General features: G+C 42.4%; 1 protein-coding gene across 4 annotated transcripts in view; it reads left to right on the top strand.

Annotated features, from left to right (window-relative positions):
• Positions 1 to 18,218, top strand: part of FAAP100 (FA core complex associated protein 100) — a 333,418-nt gene that overhangs the window by 11,085 nt on the left and 304,115 nt on the right. For 2 of the 4 annotated variants that reach the window (XM_069199774.1, XM_069199775.1), the window contains exon 2: positions 9,632 to 9,840. In XM_069199774.1, the coding sequence (XP_069055875.1) occupies positions 9,676 to 9,840 (165 nt within the window). In that variant the 5' untranslated portion in view covers positions 9,632 to 9,675. Of the gene's footprint in view, positions 1 to 5,959; positions 6,061 to 7,787; positions 7,892 to 9,631; positions 9,841 to 18,218 lie in introns of those variants that run through there. The other 2 variants (XM_069199777.1, XM_069199776.1) reach the window with 2 other exon arrangements.

Raw genomic sequence — 18,218 nt, 5'->3', positions numbered from 1 at the left:
CACTCCCCTCCCCTCATTACTTCCAAATCATCCAGACTGTTTGTGGGCCACCCTAGTGACGGTGAATATATTGGTGTGCACTTCAAGAGATCAATACTGGCGTTTTTAAAAAGAACATTTTTAGAGTGGGACAGACCTGTATTAGTCTCACACTCTCCTCGGGTACATATAGAAATAAATATAGTATACCTACGAGAGATTAGTATAACTCTCATGCCTCTTAAGATGCCAGGAGGGGAGTCCCTTGCAGTCACACAGTTGAACAATCGGAGAAATAGATAGACAAGGTCCAGTGAGTCTGGCTAGTAAAAAACACCAAGTTCTGTTAAGGGAATCACCTCATGCTTGTCTCTACTCACTTCATCAAAGGGTCTCAGGTCCACCTCTGTACCTTCTACAGCCCTTGAACGGTGAACCAGTTGTAAGGAAATGGTGCCTTTTCGATTACCAGGCGCTTCCGTGTCACATGACTGCGTCAATTTGATGGCATGAGTCATTGTCCTACCAAGCCCCCTTCATTTTCATATTGGGTTGTTTTTTGTATGCATGTGTCTTGCTGTCTGTCTAACAAAGACTCAATTTTCAAAGAACATCAGAAAATACTGATTACTCAACATCGGCAGGTAAGTGGCTGGTTGCTATTTCGTTATCATTGTAAACTACTCTATGATTTTATCATATAAACATTTCCCATAGTTAAGTCTGCTGACCACCTCGGTTTGTGCATTAATTCATATAGGAATTGTAAGTGTGAAAAATATTAAAAGTCAGATTTATGTGTATCATGTTCTATTATTTGTTACTGCTAACAAATGGAGAGGAGTGATAGGGTTAAAAAACGACTTGCCATTTATGGTCATGCCTGTATGGTTACTGAAAACAGGAGTGAGTCACATCTATCTAATGTCATGGTGTCACTTTTCATTTGTAATATGGGCCCCAAGGGATGTTGCCATTCAGTCCAGCCTTATCCATGGCTAACCTGTACATCTACTGTTCTTTTTCATATGTCACCTTCCACATTACTTGTCCAGTTGCCCACCTTCTCTAAGATTACCCAACGTGACATTCGAGTTCTGATCTGCTTGCATGCCAAATTGATGCAGTGCTCACATAAACATGTTTTTATTTTTTTGCAAGACATTCCAGCATATTCGGTATGTTACTGACAAAGGCAGTGACATGCCGAAGCAGGAGGAGAGTGTTTATATATCCTATGCTGAGTTGGAATTGATATGTCTTTGCGCGAGCCAAGGTTTCGCTAGGTCCAGTGTCTGAGCTGGCTTTGTGAGGGAACATACAAATCAGTTTCCACAAGGAAAGTGGCCAACCTTACTAGGGAGATCCCACATATTAGTCAAAGACGTTGTTTCGGGTTTAACCCTGCAAGGTCTTGTTTTAACCAAAATGCATTTTAAGCTCTTGCCTCTTTTGTAAGAGAAAATGGGGTTCTCAGGATCATAGTGGCCAGTATTAAGTATTCACCAGTTTTTTTTCTTGATATGGTGGGATGCAGCATGGTATGTAGCTACACATCTTAATCTAGTGTCATTTTTTTGGGCAACACATTATGGCAGAAGTCTTATTACTTAAGAGTTCTGATAGCAGCCAGGACTAATACTAAAGTAGGGGTCAGAAGTAAAACTTATTCCTGGGTTGGGGATAAAAGTGGTTAAAGGGAAAGTGGACCTGTAATCACTTAACAGATTTTCGTGTGAGCAAATCTGCCCCTTAGATTTGGTCGTTTTTATGTACAGTTCAAACAATATTTTCTAGGAGTTTGATTTCCTGGTCTACTTTTGTAAATTCTTCTGAATTAATGAAATACATAAATCTGCACTAATGCAAAGACATGCACCATAGGTGCACTTTTGTGACTTTCTTTACAAGTTGTCCCCCTAATTAGGTCTGGCATTAACCAAGACCTTTTGTTATATTAAAATTCTATCTGTCTCTCTAGCCATCTATCGGCTAGCTTCATTGTGACTGATCCTACTTGCAGTACCCACTCCTACTCAGCGCCTGGATGACCTCAGGGGTGACAAATTCTGCACTCTACAAATCTGTGTTACCTTACATTACAATGATTGCAGTCTGCTGTTTCACAAGGAGCACATCGGTACACAAAGTAGTTTTGTTCAAAGTCAAGAACTACTTTGGCAATGTGTGCTTTTTGGAACGAAAAAATATTTTTGCTAAACTTTATTTACAGTGATGAAGGCTAAGCAGCTCCACAACAATAACGTTTTACGGAAGCCATGTCAAAACAAGACTCTCACTGACAAAAACAAAAGACTGACCACCAGCGTCGGGCCTATTTACTTTGCCAATGCTTGTTTACACAGACTTTCCAATATAAATAGTTTTTGGAAATACTAGCATGCATCAAGACATTTTACTAAATGATGCTTCAAATAAATGGTACCTAAAATTTCACAGTAGTTTAACATAACCTTTTTTTCCTAGTTGCATTTCTTGTGAACATTTTATTTTAAAAGCCGAAAATCATCATTCTTGCTTTCAAGCTTCTGCAAATATCTGCATTTAATCAGAGAGCATTCTAGGAGCATTATACTTCACCTCATATTTTTAAACTTTACAAACGTGTGCACATTTTTATTTTTACTGGAACCACTGCCAGTAGTGCAGTCCAAGCTTACAACCTATATTTATAACGTTTACCCTAATAATAAAAGCTTTGTATTAATCAACCATGAATACAAGTTTGAACAGCATTAACATAAAGACACAAATATTACCTCAACATCAGACAATTCCTCTCCCTGCTCTGTAATGTGGTACTGTAAATTGGCAGCCAAAGGGTTTGTGCTGTAGAGGGTTGGGACTACGTGTCCCAAGGACATAATATACCTGAAAACTTGCTGTCCTTGACCCCAGAAAATATGTCCTGGGCATCGGGCTATAGGAATTCCACACCCCTCAGTGCTTCCCTGTTGTTCCCCCTCTTCATAACTTTCTGTATTATCTTTTAGGGGTATTTCTTGTCTCTCAATGTGTACTTTAGGGGCAATGCTTGTTCCTTGTAGTCTTGGAGGCTAGTACAGTTCTTACATATTCGTAAAAAATGGACATATGTTAAGTTCATTCTGAGAGACCTTTGATGGAAACTGTCTGCCTCCTCAAACCCTCTATCGAGTACTCCAAAAAGTTTTAAAAGTTAGACCCCACCAAATGGTTACTTTTGCATTTCTACTGGGAATCCTTTCTCCATTCTCCTAGGCTTCGAAATGTGTTGCTTCACAAAATCCAGCTTGCAATTACACAATGCCAGTCAGGCTACCACCATCCTTCATCTTGTACAGCACTGTGAAGACTCCTCAGGGGGTCCACAGAAGTCAAAAGGTTGGGAACCACTGTTGTACAGCGTTCGTTTAGTGACAACCCAAAATGGATCCCTACGGCCAAGACTAATCCTGATACAGACCACACACACATGACTAGCTGATAGTACCATATACCTATTCACGTACTAGTCAAGCACATGGAATATAGCAGCTGTATAACCTGAGCAGAACTTTAGGGGTGAGGCAGAAGGCCATTAGTTAGTGCAGGGAACAGGGAAACAGGCTTTTAAAGTAATCTGTGATTAAAAATACCCTGCCATCACCACCAAACCAATGTCAGCTGGCAGGAGGACAGTAGTCCTGTATCTAAGAATGACACGCTTGGTGCCCCCCTCCAGACCAACAAGTTTCACTCATGGTCTTTAGTACCATTTACAAAGTCTGAGTCTCAATGCATATGCATCATAGTTACTGTGTGAGACCACAAAAATGTCAACATAACACAGAGACTTGCAGTTGGGTAACTCAAGGCAGGGAGCACACTCACAAAACAGTGAAGGGGACATTGCTGTCGCAACAGCATTCAACAATAAACTGCCTCAAAAATAAAATGACAGGCTTGAAAAAGCGAAAAGAATTAAAGGCTTTGATTTCTTCAACATGAAAAATTAAGATCACACAAAATCCACCTGAAAAGAATTCAGTAGGCACGGGGAAGAGTAAAATATGGAATTCATACCTTTATACACTGTGTACATTGTCCTCGAGAGTCAAGGCCAAGACAAAGACCAACTTTAGAGGTTGTCCCAGATCTCAACCTGCATGTGGAACATCATGTCTTTTTAATCTTGCAGTGATTTTCCAGTATTTGTATATCTAAAAACTAGATCTTGGCAATCACAAAGAGGTATGGTACTTGCAGAGCGCAGACCAAGCTATAAAGTCAAGGAGCATTGGACAAGGTAGGAAGGGTTCAGTTTTCCTCTGGGGTGTAAATGAAGTGGCCGGTCATCTTCAGACAGTGTTTATTAATGGGAATGTAGGAAGTGTTAGTTGATGTGTATAAGCTATTCCTTGAAGATGTAGATCTTTAGTTCCTTCTTCAAAAGAAGCAGTAATATTGCTAGTCCTATTTTTGCTGGGATGCTTCTTTCAGATCTGTAATGCATAAGAGGAGAAGGTTGCTCTGGTGTTCTTGACTTTGCCCTTCTTGGTCTAAAGCTTGACAATGTGAAGACTACATGTTTTGCACTGTCCACCCGAAATCTCAGTTTTGTGCATCAAAGCGAATTGGAGCAAGGGTTCTAACTACCTACTGAATTCAGGATGTCTCTATGTAACATTCAGAAGTACGACCTCCTCAACTCATCTGATTCTAGAAATTATCTTCAGGAAGATAAAGCACAGAGGGAGATCTGCCATGGTAGAGGGCCTGAAACTATGGAATACCCTTAGTCTTCTTATCAGAGTGGGCGTTCACTATATTTAACAAGGAAACACCTGAAAACTGAACCTTTAAAACTGCTGCTAAGTTAAGTGCTCAACTTCAGCAAGGGATTGAGTTGGACTCACAACCTTCCAAAGCATCTAGCTAAACTCTGATTCCCTCTAACTCAACTTTTCTTAGTCATACTGTTTTGCTTTAATTTTCATCCATTACTCTAGAGTGGTTTAAGTAATGTCTAGCACTTTACAAAACTAAATAAATAAATAGATTCTAAATGAAAGTATGAACTAGAGTCCTTACTGCCATCTTAGATATCCAAGCTTTGTAGCTGAGATTGCAGTTAGTCTAGAAGTTAACTGATTTAGTGTTAATGTAAATTGGGGTGTGATTCTGTCTATATTTGTAGCTGGTAACCACTGTCACATGTATACTGCTTGTTTTTCCCCATGAAGAAGGTTGCTTGCCTGGGATTGTGTTTCAGGTTGACCTTCAACAACTAAGCTTGAATTGTTCAGTGCAGCTCTTTCAGGTGGTTAATATTGTAGTCAGTGGATAGGCGTGTTGTTGGATCCTGATGGTCTTATCAGCTTGGTTATATCAACACCTTTCATGTAGAGGATAATTATGTCTGGTGAATGAAATGGCGACTTGAAGACCAGCAGACCACAGGCATATGCTCTTCTGAGCAAGTTGGTTTCAGTTGCCAGTTTTAATGCTGAAGTTATTCAGAAGGGGGAGAAAAAAACTTATGTTGTAGTGAAGAGAAAGAAAATTATGAGGGACAATGTTGCACAGTGCGTAGCTTCTGTATTGTGAAAGTATCTAGGTTTCTGGTCACATGCTATGAAAATGCTAACTTTATAACCAGCTCTCAAGTGCATATTAAGAATAATAAGAATATTTAAAGCATCTTAACCACATGTAGTGTAGCATGGTCTATCAGTTTTAGGTAAATAAAAAATCTGATATGTGGGACACTTGACCAGTGTTGCCATTTCCGGATGTCCAGTAAGCGTCCTCATCTAACAGGCTTTGGATGTATTATTGTCCATATTCCCTCTAGCAGAAGTTGAACTGTAAGTAGTTGCATCTTTGATGTGCCATCTAGCCACAGTTGGCAAGGAGACTAAATGATTTTCGTTACTTAAGATGTCAGGAGCTTAACAGCTTATGACAAACATATTCTGTATGATTCCCCTAGGTATTTTGTGAACTCCAGGAAGTAGGAGATGGTGTCTTCCATCACTGTTCTTCAAGAGGCAATGAGGATCCCTAGAATTACCTTCTCTGAAGAGCCTGTTCATCAAGGTATAGAAAGCAATCTCTGTCGCTTGAGGTGTAAGAATAGTGGTGTTCAGAGACATACTAGGGTAACAAATACAAAAAAACACCTACTGCAAGAGCTAATATATGCCTGGTGATGATGATCAGTGTTTGAGTGTCTTGGTGTCATGCAGCACCTTACACGGGGATGGCAATTTAAAGTGCCCCAATCCAGCCAGTAAGCCTTTCCTGTTAGTGAAGTATCTTCCTGCTTTGGCTCGCTGACTCATCAAAGTGACTGCAGCTGTTCTCAGTACTATTGGGAATGGATTTTTACTTGATTTACATGATTCTCCATTGTTTGAGTTTTATCAGATTTTATTTGTGAAAAGTGTAAACCTTATATAAAATGTGAAATTTGATATGACTTTATCCTTATATTAAAAATAATTAAATAGTAGCTTGTAATTGAATTTATATAGTGCTAGCTACTCCTGACAAAGTGTTGGCGTTTTTTTTGGTTAATAGCACGCTGCTCCGGAACCCAAGTGGTTTAGCGGTGGATTAGTATAGGGAAATGTAAGTTCATTGGAGCGTTGCACATGTGAGTTTTTTAGTTGGATTAAATAGAATAGAGGAGGGAAGAGTCTAGAAAGTGTTATTTGGGAGATTCTGGTAGTAAAATGAGGTTTGTGATAAGTCAGAGAGTGGAGTTAGAGGCTAGATTGAAAGAGGTATAGGATAAGATGTTAGTGAATTGGAGGGAGTTGCTGTTTTTTATTTCTAGAGTGGGCGTAAGATAACTACAAAGATACATAACTACATAAAAGGTATACATATATATGGAAAATAATAAAGAGATAAAACTATGTATAATATAAAGTCCCAGATGTATTTGCATGGATACATATTTAGAAACACTGACTCTCAAGGTTTGCTGTACATGAAGTTAATTTGTTTATATTTATTTTTTCATATTTTTTGTCTTTTTATTCTTTTATTCACTTTTGTATTTATTTCATATTTCCCCCCAATATTTCAGTAGTGAAGCACTTATAGATACAATTGTTATGATCATATTTGCACATTGTGATAGATAAAGTAAAACAGAAACCCATAAGCATATAATTACATAACTTATATGTGAACTATGCAGTGACCTATATACATCTTAAGCATAAAATAATATATATATATTTTTACCATAGGTAATATATACATTTGTTAAGCAGACCTAACGGAATAGCTAAATATTTTTAAGCCATAAGTAGTGTATACATGTATACAAAGCAATGCACTTATCCCAGTACATACATATAATACAATTATACATGTTTACATTAATAAGCATATGCTATACATTTATGTTGTTAGTATGGTGGTCATGCCAACTCTTTAGTAGTCTTCTGAAGATAAAATAGTTATCAGTGGACCTTATGTTTTGGGGGTAATGAATTCCATAGTTTGGCTGCTTGGACAGAGAAAGATATACTACCCATGTTTTTTTTTTTTTTTTTTAATGCTGGGGTTTTGAGGCGGGGTATAAACTTGTAGCGGGGTTCCGTTGTATGTATTTAGTGATTTTATCCCTGATAAAAAGTAGTTGTGTTCCATCTATTGCTTTGTGGGTGACACAAAGCAGCTTAAAGGTGAATTGTCTGCCACCAGTAACGAAAGTAGGGCCCTCAAGGTAAGGGAGATGTGGGCTTGTGACTTTACATGTAGGAGTAGTCTAGCATCAGACTTCTGAATCTTCTGTATTTTTTTCATAGTTGATGAACGTGATCTGTGGCAGAGACCATTACCCTAATCAAGTTTAGACAGTACAAGAGTGATACTGGCTTGGACCGTGTGTGGAAATCCTAGGTGGGCAAAGGTACATTGCAGAGTTTTCATAATAATGAAGTTTGATCTTGCTAACTTATCCTCTCAGGCACATATTGATAACTTGTAGTGCATGGTAATTCCAAGGTTTCTTACTTCCTTGGATACTTTAGGAGGTGATCCCAGATTGTCAGACCAGGCGCAGAGTGAGTCTTTTTTTTCCAGTTGCCACATATGAATAGTTCAGTTTTGTACGCATTCAATTTGAGATTGTCCCACGTCATTCACTGATCAACGGCTCAGAGGCAACTGAAGATTTTTAAGTTTCCAACGTCTTTGGGGCTATGCAGTTTAAGAAGTATTTGAGTCATCTGCGTAGTTATAGCATGTGAGATGTAATTCATTGATCATTGCTGATTGCATGATGACTTCTTATGGATGTTGAAAAGCATGGGTGAGATGACAGAGCCTTGAGGGACCCCTGCTTTTATGATGTAGGATTTGGATGAGAAAAGGAGGAGAATGGATGACATTTGTTCTGTTTCGAAGGTAGGGGGTGATACAGTCCAGAGCAGTCTCCTCTATGCTGGCTTTGTGGAGTAGAGTGCCATGATGAACTGTGTTGGAGGCAGCTGATAGTTGAAGAAAACACTTTTAGGGTGCTTTGATAAAAAGCATCCCTCTCACATGTCCTCAGCCCTCTCTGATATAGAAGGACTTTTCATTGAATTCATTTATTCAATTAAGAAATGAATTCAGTTTCAATTCAATATCAGTATGAATTCAATATCAGTTAGCAAACATATACATAAGTATAAGAATGCCTTAATTATAAATGTTTAAAATAAAAAATAATTTGAAAATGTAAACAAATACATCAAATGAATATTAAATGAACAATCATTTAATCAGTTTAAAAGTAAGATGTGTTTGAGTTAGGGTTAGGACAAAACATTAACTACATTTGAATTAATTTGAAAAACTGAAGTGAAAATATAATATTGGGCAAAGGTAAGATTTACAGTTAGGGTGAGTACTTTAAATTGTTTGTAAATAATTTCCAAGAAGGCATATGTCAGAATTCGAGAAAATGAAAAAAAGAAAATGTTGAACAAACTAGGAAAAATATGTACTCCTAAGGAAATTACAGACCAGAAAAAAACAGTGAAGAAATAAATGACAGGAGATAAAATTGCAGGCAAATAAAATATTTTGTCCTTTGAAACAGGATGTGGATCGCCACAAGATATAATGAAATTATGCTCTAGAGAGACAGTCCTTTTAATATGTACTTTGTTTCTGATCTTCTGTTTGTGGAAGTACCAGAGACATGGTTATCAAACTAGTGGTTTCCTGGAATAGCAGATTTTCAGGAGTTATTCTGTGTTGTTTCAGTTATCTTGTTAAAAAAAAGCAGAAAATATGTGATTTGTCGAGATGATCCCATCAACGTAGGTAATTATTATGCAGCTATCAAATAAATGAAACATATCCTTTCTTTGTACAGATAAACAATCTAAGTACATTCTTATAACGCACCATCTCTCCTTAGTCTCACTGTGTAAATAATTATTAGACGTTTTCTCAAAGCACGAAAATGAGAAATATTAGGGTGTCTTTGATTCATACATCTAGATTGTAATACAAATTGTGTGTGAAAGTAAAATGTGTGGCTAGTGGAAGCTATAACTTCTGTTTATTGCCTTCATAGTGCCTGTATTCCATGATATGTGTAAAGTAAATGCTGAGACCTGGGTTACAAATAAGTTATTATATGTTCTGTTCATTTCAGCGAGGTGGCGCTCTTGGCTGTAATCAATTGGTGCCGTTGTGAACATGGCAGAGTCTTGGCAGAAGGTCTCCTACTTGGCTGAATTTCACTGCCCAAGAAAGGGTCTGACTGTAGGTAACAGTCATATACTGTGCCAGCAGTCGACAATCTACCTGTGTAATGGTAGTGAGTTTGTATATATGTACAATAAAGAAGAAAAGTGTTTGGAGGTAAGCAAAGAAAATAAAGGAATTTATGGTACAATGAGTTTATATGTTGAACTTAACAGCTAACCTACATAGGCAGTTATGAGTTCCTAGCTTGAAGCATAAGAAAAAGTGCCGCAGTAAATGGAAAGCTGTTCAGGTGATAAGATAAAGGTGTGTGAGGCAAGGGGTTAAACATGTGATATCTTTGAGGACCAGTGCTGAAATTGGAAACACTTTACTCTGGGATCCCATACATTGGGCGTCAATGTGGGCAACAAAAGGGGTTGGAGTCACAAGGGGCTAAGCTGTGAAAGGCAGTCTAAAAGTCAACATGTGCATTTATTTTTAAAAAAATCTGCCACAAATTGGCACCAAGGCGAAATGTGATAGTAGATCTGTTCTGGTTTAATTGGTTGTAAAAGCTGCAATTTAAAATATCTTTTTTATATTATTAATTTTATTGTTCATTTGCAATACACAGCAACATGTATCCAATACATTAGTTGAAGCACCAATCGTCATTTTCATAATCAAGCGCCCTATGCTGTAACTTTACGTTGCCAGTTAGTCCAGACAATAACCAGGATCTTTAGCTGCTAACTTCTCAGTAGCATAAGCCAGGCGATAAAGCACCAACTGACAGTTCGACTGTACACTCAAAGTCTGCAACAGACAACAGGGGATTGAGGGACGGAAGGGGGGAAGGGGTGAATGTGGGAAGATAGGGTGATCTTGACATTGCCAGTAGCCTATTAAAAAATGTAAACCGCTAGTTCATTGCATCAGGAGGATCCGACACGAACGGACCATATCTCCTTCCATCGGCATCTATATCACCTAGTTAATTCAGGGATGTGAGGTATGTTCGTAGGGGTGCCCATATATCTACGGGGCGGGAGCCCTGTGTCATTGTTTTCCAGTAAACTTGCAATTGTTCTTTGGAGTACGTTGCGTCTCTCAGCCAGTCCATTCCTCGAGGTGCCAGCCGCCTCCCCCAACATTATAGCCAGCCTGCGCTTCACCAGCACCAACAGTAGCCGTCCTAGTTTCCTATTCTCAGGTTGGATCATCTTAACATACCTTGGGAGAACAAATTTAGGGGAGCTTGGCAATCCTATTCCAATCATTTCCTCAGTTGCGCCCAGCACATCAAACCAGTACTTTTTCAATCCCACGCAACTCCACGCCGAATGCAGGAAATCAGCGTCCGGCACAGCGCATCTGGCACAGGTAGCATCCAGCCTTACACCCATCTTCCAGAGACGTTACGGTGTATAGTCCAAACGGTGCAGAAATTTCAAATGGATCAAGTGCAGTCTGTAGTTGGCTAAAAGCTCTCGCATATGTGCACTGCAGTATTGCCATTCCTATGCCCATTTCCCATTGCGCCCTGGCCTTGGGAGTTGCCCAGGGTAGGGTGTCTGTGTACAGGCATTTAAACCAGTAATCAGCCTGAGGGGCGTCGGGCCGTTTAAACGAACTCCAGTGCCTGGCAAACATTCGGCATTGCAGGGTACTCTGGGTATCGCACTCTCGCCTTTTCCCTGACCTGTAAATAAGTCAAGCAATGTAGTGCGGAGTGCAGACTCCGGAGTAACAAACAAGACCTCCGGGTACCACAGCCCCAGGGTTGTCATATGCATATCACGGAGTCACGCACGGATCTCTCCTCCCTCTGATTGCTGCGGGCCCAGGAGTTCCAGGGCCAGCATCGATGGCGCATACAGCTCTCCAGCTCCTGTGCATCACAGGAGTGTCTTCCAGGCCCGCATCGTGCACGTGATCATGTCCACACTCGTCCCCTTCACCCTGGGTGGACTTAAAATAGCACCCACTAGCCTACAAGGCCACACAGACTCATGTTCCGGGGCTAAATGTGGTAAATATTTGATGGGATGTATCCTGAAATGAGTAAAATGTGCATGCGTGCAGTTGTAGTATAGTTCCAAGTCCGGGGCTGCTAAACCGCCCAACTCGAATGGCTGCGTAAGCATTTCCCACGAGATTCTTGGCTGCCTACCCGCCCAGACTAAGGTTATGAGTAATGAGCTAAGTCGCTTTAGAAAATTGGCTGTGAGAGTAAGGAGTATGTTAACAAACAAATAGAGGAATTTGGGCCAGACTATCATCTTAGCTATCGCGATGCGTCTTGTCAATGAAAGTGACAAAGAACGCTAGGCCTCAACTCTGTCCTCCAGCCACGTGACTTCCCTGTCATAGTTTGACGTCCACAGGTCATCTATCTCCCTACTAAGCCATATAACCAAATAGCGCCCGGGCCATCCACCCAACTTAGGGGGTATTTTGACTGGTGCTTGACTGTAGTATCTGAGAGAGGGTAAATCACCAACTTAGTACAGTTTATCATAATACCCGAGAGCTTCCGAAATGTACAATCTCCTCGACAAGTGTATCTAGATGGATCTGCGGTTCTCGTACATATAAGCCGTCATCATCTGCATACATGGACACCAAAATCAGGCGTCGCCTAAATGCCAGCCCCGGCTGTGGTGATGCTATCGCAGCCGAATGACCAGTGGCTCCATCGCCACCTCAAACAGCAGCAGTGAGAGAGGGCATCCCTGGCTCTTCCCCCTGGCCACCAGAAAGGAGTCTGTCACAGTTCCATTGATTCTCAATCTGGCCGTTGGGTTTGTATACAGTAAATGAATTAATTGGATGAATGTTGGACTTAGTTCCACTCTTGCCAGTAAACCAAACATATGGGGCCACGTGAGGGAGTCGAAGGCCTTTGTGGTGTCAAGAATTACTGCCTCTGGACTCACCCTTCGTGCCGCCGCGAAAAAAGTGCATAGATTGTACAAGTCGAGCTGCCAGGCACAAAGCCAGATTGGTCCGGGAGCACCAAGGTCGAGAGCAAGGGTCGCAGTCGGGTTGCAATTAATTTCGGGAGTATCTTATTGTCTATATTAATAAGTGATAGTGGTCTATAATAGCAAGGGTCCTTGCCCGGTTTCAATATGATAACAATAATGGCCCTCGGAGGGAAGGTGGAAGACTTCCTTTTTTAAGTGCCTCTGCATATATTTCTAGTAGGTGCGATGCTGGCAGATCTGCATATTCTTTGTAAAAAGCTACCGTGAGCCCATCTAATCCAGGCGATTTATCCCCACCTAAACAGCGTATAACCTGTATGATGTCTTCCACTGAAAATGGGGAATCTAGGTATTGTCTGTGTGAGGTCTCTAGCCACAGTAAACTGATGTCATCAAAATACTCAGTGTAGGCCGATTGGTCGGATGTCGTCGGCTCGGCATAGAGTGAGGTTTAAAGTCTGTCATTACGCTCTTGACCTCTTCAGTTCTGGCTCAGCGCTCGCTGGGCGTGTCGACTATATAATCCCTTGCCATAATTTGCGCAGCATCGCCGCCAGTGTCCTACCAGCTCTCTCACCTTCTCCATATCTCCTTGCCTTGGCGTCTTTCCCTAGAAAGCAGGCCTTGCGGAAGGCAGCTTCCTCATACCGCGTAAGCTTTTCCCTCAACTCACTCAAAAGGGCTCCATTTATTCCCTCTTCCATTTGTCTCTCTAGAAAGTCAATTGGGTCTCCAATTCTGCTAGATCGCTACGGATTGCTCTGAGCAACCCATGTTGTTTAGCAAGGCATACCCCCTGAATCACACCCTTAAAAGCTTCCCATAGGACACCTGCTGAAGATACTGAGGCCTTATTGATAGTAAAATACTCCACTATGGCCGTTCGGACCTCTTCTCTAAAAGCCTGGTCTCTCAATGCCCTGCTCGGTAACCGCCACGTGATCTTGCGGCAAGGTCCTCCGGGGATCCTCAACACCAGTGACACCAGTGAATGATCTGACAGGGTGCAGGGCATGTGCTCAAAACTCTGGGCCCATAATTCTACATCTCTGAATCCGAGCCATCTATTGATTCGCGACCAGCTGTTATGTACTGTGTTAATGCATGTTCCCTTCCTGCTGGTGCCATGCTTTGCCCTCCACGGATCCACAATTGTGTGTTCTGACATGATAACAGACAAAACCTTTGCAGCTGCTCGATGCTGGGGCCACGCGTGATCTTTTGGTCGGCATCATGATCCAGTACTACATTAAAATCGCCGCCCCGTAGCAGGGATCCGGCTCCCAGCGAACCTACTGTGTGCCAGACCTCTGTGAAGAATTCTGGATCATCCACGTTTGGGCCATATATCAACACCAGACGGAACAGCCTGTCCTGGAGCCTGCCCTGCAGCATCACATATCTACCATTCTGAACTATTAACACTTTTTCAGAAAGCCATTGCAGCCTCTTTTGCAAGATGATTGCCCCCCCCTCGCATAGCTTGAGTATGTTGCCATATGACATTCCCCAGTCCAGCCAGCTGTCACCCTGTGCTTTGTGTCAACAGTCAGATGAGTTTCCTGCAACATGTAGATATCTATAGCATGTTGCTGCATATATGCAGATACTAGCCTCATCTTCCGAGCATCATTCAACCCACGAACATTCCAGGGCATACACCTCACTGAATCTGATCTACCATGCGCCATTGTAAGGCATCTGCCTTCAGAACTGTGCAGCCGTCGTCATCCATCCATTCACCAGCTTTCTGGGATGCGAGGACAGGGAGACAAGGGGGGGGAATATAACAACATCTACAAACGTGTCAACACGTAACACTTCTACCACCCACCTCCCACGCCAGCCCCCCAATTGGGCCAGACCACCCTCCCCACACCTACCCAAAATTGAGTACACAACCCAACTCATAACATGTTGTGATACACTTAGACTCATCCGAAGGGGCACTGACCTGGCCACTAATCCCCGCCATTACAGGTGGTGGGCAGGAGCCTTTATTACATCAGAGATCTGGTTTAGAGCCGGCCGATTCTGAAGTGCAATTGAAGTGTAAATTCGTTCAGTTCACGAGGTCAGGCTTAATTCGGCTTCAGGCGATCGGAAGGCCTGCTCTCAGCCGTTGTCACTTAAATGGTTCCCACCATCATCATTCTCCTGCAAGCTATCCATATCCAGCTTCTTAGGGACGGTTTTCGCAAACTTAGCTGCCTGTTCGGGGTCTGTAAAGAAATGCAATTTGCCTTTATGCTGGACTCGTAACTTTGCTGGATATATGAGGGGCGTATTTTGCGTCTGTGTGGCTCAGGTTTCGTTTAACTAGGAGACATGCTCGGCGGGCCGCCTGCACCCCAGGAGTGTAATCCGGGAATATGCTGAGCATGTTATTATTATAAACAAGGGGCTGCGGTCACGGGCAAGGTGTAGCACTGTATCTCTGTCTCTATAGTTTAGCAGGTGCGCTATGATGGGGTGCGCCGGCGTACCCAGCGGCGGCCTCGGACCTAGTGATCTGTGGGCCCGCTCTACCACAAGTACAGAGGAGAGTTCGCCTGGGAAAAGCGCTGACTGCATCGTCTCGACGTAGTCCTCCATGCGGCCCATGTCCGTTGACTCTGGCATTCCCACAATGCGGATATTGTTCATGCGTGAGCGGGCTTCAAAATCTTCATTCTTGTTGCAGATTAATTCCAGCACCCCATTCGAAGAGACGTTCGTCCTACCCGGGTCGACCCTCTTCTAGGTCTGAAAAGCGGGATTCTACCTGGTATAAGCAGCTGTTATTATAGTCTACCCTGTCTTTCAGGTGGTCGATGCGGTCTGTAAGATGGTCTAGTTTAGCATCTATTCCTGCCAGGCTATGTTCCGTCGTTGCATTAGCGTAACTATTCTTTTTCATGCCCTCGAAGAGCAGCTTGGTTTGCTTCTGATCTGTTTTCCCCATGGCAAATATGCCCTGTATCGGCGGGGGGCACCTCTCCACCGCAGAACCACAGGTTCTGTAAAGGGTTCCATTTCAGACTTTGCCCCCCACCACGGTTTGTTGTTACTATAGCCTCGTCTTCTGGTGTCTCTTTGCCTACTGACTATTTGCGCAATCCTTGATCATACTGTCCGCCATGTATAAACTTATTCTGCCATCATCCACGTGCCGTCTGCCATATCACTCGCTCCTCACCCTGTTCTCTGGTCGAATTCCAGGCACACAGCTCCTTGAAATTTCTGCCAACCTCCTGCGGGCCTAGGGCCCTCCACGCCCCCTTGGCCGTATCAAGCAATCCCCCAGTGTGACACTCATGGCCCTCAGCACTTGCGCCCAAAGGCCTCGCTTCATGTCCCAGTTGGTGTCTGTCCGGACTCTTTGGGTGCTCCTCCGGGGGTTCCTGGGTGTCCCTCTCTCTCTCCACGTCAGTCCACCCTTGGGGAACGCACCACCACTGATCATCCCACAGATCCCAGAGTTATAGGCACCCAGAGCAGTCACCGTCCCGGGTCGGCGACCCTGCTGTGCGGGCAGCCCCTCCCAGGCCCTCTCACCAGTCTTCCAAAGGGTGGCGGACACCCCGTGGATCCATCTGGGTCACCGCACCGCCTCACCACAGGGCCGCCACCAGGTCTCGCCTCCGTCTCAGACCTCGTGACTCCGACCTCGTGACTCTGTCGGGCCCTCCAGGCCAGCCCCCATGGTCTCCGCTTGGATGGTAATATTCCTGGCATGACGGCACTCAGTTCACCCAGAAGATGGCACTTTGGGCGGTTGATATGCCTGGATAATCGTAGGATTAATTTCCTGCCCGGCAGAGCCTCTCGATGTGCCGGCCATCTTGCTGTGCGGCCAGGCCACGCCCCCAATTTAAAATATCTTACTGGGATAAAGCACCTGCTGCTTAGAGCTTTGTGTGCGCAGTAAATTGCAACAAATCATAACAATGATAAGATAATTCTGGTGGTCAAAAAACTTTCTGGAGAGATCTGTGTTTTGTTTAGGCACAGTTTTGACTCATAAACTAGTTTAGAGGGCTAATGTGTCGCCAGCAAAGCACAATGTGTAACATGCAGATGACAAATTTTATCTTATTTAGATCAGTAAGTGGCTTACTGCTTTGGAGGCACAGATCTTTTTATTACTTGCAGTTCATAAATTGAAATCCTGGTATATAGCACAGTGAGCTATGAATCAGCATCAAGGACCTGCATGCAAACCGCAAGACATTGGTTAAAAACCTTATTCATTTTTGTCAATCTGTTATTGTAAGGCTGGTAAATGGGTTTCTTTCGGTAGTAATAAAGGACAACACCAAGCACTGCATTGCGTTTTAAAGCTTTACTTTTGTTTTTCCCAGCCATGCAATCTTAGCATATAACATCTAACTGTAGAGACAGTGTGTGACATCTACACCTTGAATCCCATCTTGTCTTATGTCCTGTATTTTGTTTTACACTACACGGTTGTATGATTTATTGTCAATGTATAATGTGTGCATGTGATGTAAAGCTCTTTCACACCTTACAGTGTCATCAGTAAGGCTATAATAGTATAAAAAAATTAGCAAGTGCTCTTTAAATTTTTATTTATGTAAATACTCATACATACTGATACATCTGACATTTTTACAGTGCATGCATATCTGTTATGTATAGGTGTTGCACAAAGTCAACATTTTGTCTCCAATACTCTTAAATACCTAACTTTCTCTCAAGTACTTGTGAAGTGATAGCAAGCTGTGCACCTTTGTTTCACCATTGCAGTGGGATCTAAGTGTTAGACTGCATATAGCTCCCAGCCACGAAGATAAGAGAACAAAAGGAGGGAGGGCTGATGGCTCTTTAAATTCGCCCTTTATTTTGGGCCCAAGCTGGCAGAGAAAATAAAAAGCCCCATCACCTCCTGCACATTGCTGCTCTGAGAAGACAACTTGCAGGTCCTGCAGAATTGTGTCGGGGTGTTGGCAAATTACACCGGGATCAATTCAGCATATTTCACTAGGGCCAGGGGGATCCTCGATCGGCTGATTAATAGCTGCTGGATTGAGGATCTAGCTTGTTCCTCTTTTATTCCAGCACTGTTGAGGACTAAAGAATGTGCGAATTTCACTCAGACGGGTATTTTGGCGAATTGACACCTGAGATTGTAGATTTCAGGTGTTTTTAAACAAATTATAAAAGTTGGCTGTATATCCCTGAAGTTCCAGACGTCTGGTTATATAGCAGTGTACTACCTTTCTAAGTAAGTCTTCAGTACAAAAAAGTTACTTGTTATCCTCATAGCTAGTTAATCTGTTTTTGTGATTGTGCTCATTGTTATCTTCAGCTTTTAACAACACTTGTCCATGTAACATATCCATTGGGCACTGTTGTGTCCGCATATATTTGCACATGATACACACATTCACATACCCAACTGAAAAAACAAAAATATATAAATTGGGTTTGAGTACATTACGAAATAGTATATATAAAAACAGGCCTAGGGCATAAATAGAATGTGTCAAGTGCTGAAATCGTCCCTCATTTTTTTTCAGCTTTGTAAAAATGGAGTCAGATTCCTGTACTCATTCAGGG

This window comes from Pleurodeles waltl, chromosome 7, assembly GCF_031143425.1.
Source record: "Pleurodeles waltl isolate 20211129_DDA chromosome 7, aPleWal1.hap1.20221129, whole genome shotgun sequence".
NCBI classification, from domain to species: domain Eukaryota; kingdom Metazoa; phylum Chordata; class Amphibia; order Caudata; family Salamandridae; genus Pleurodeles; species Pleurodeles waltl.
This window is presented reverse-complemented; position numbering and strand designations above follow the sequence as displayed.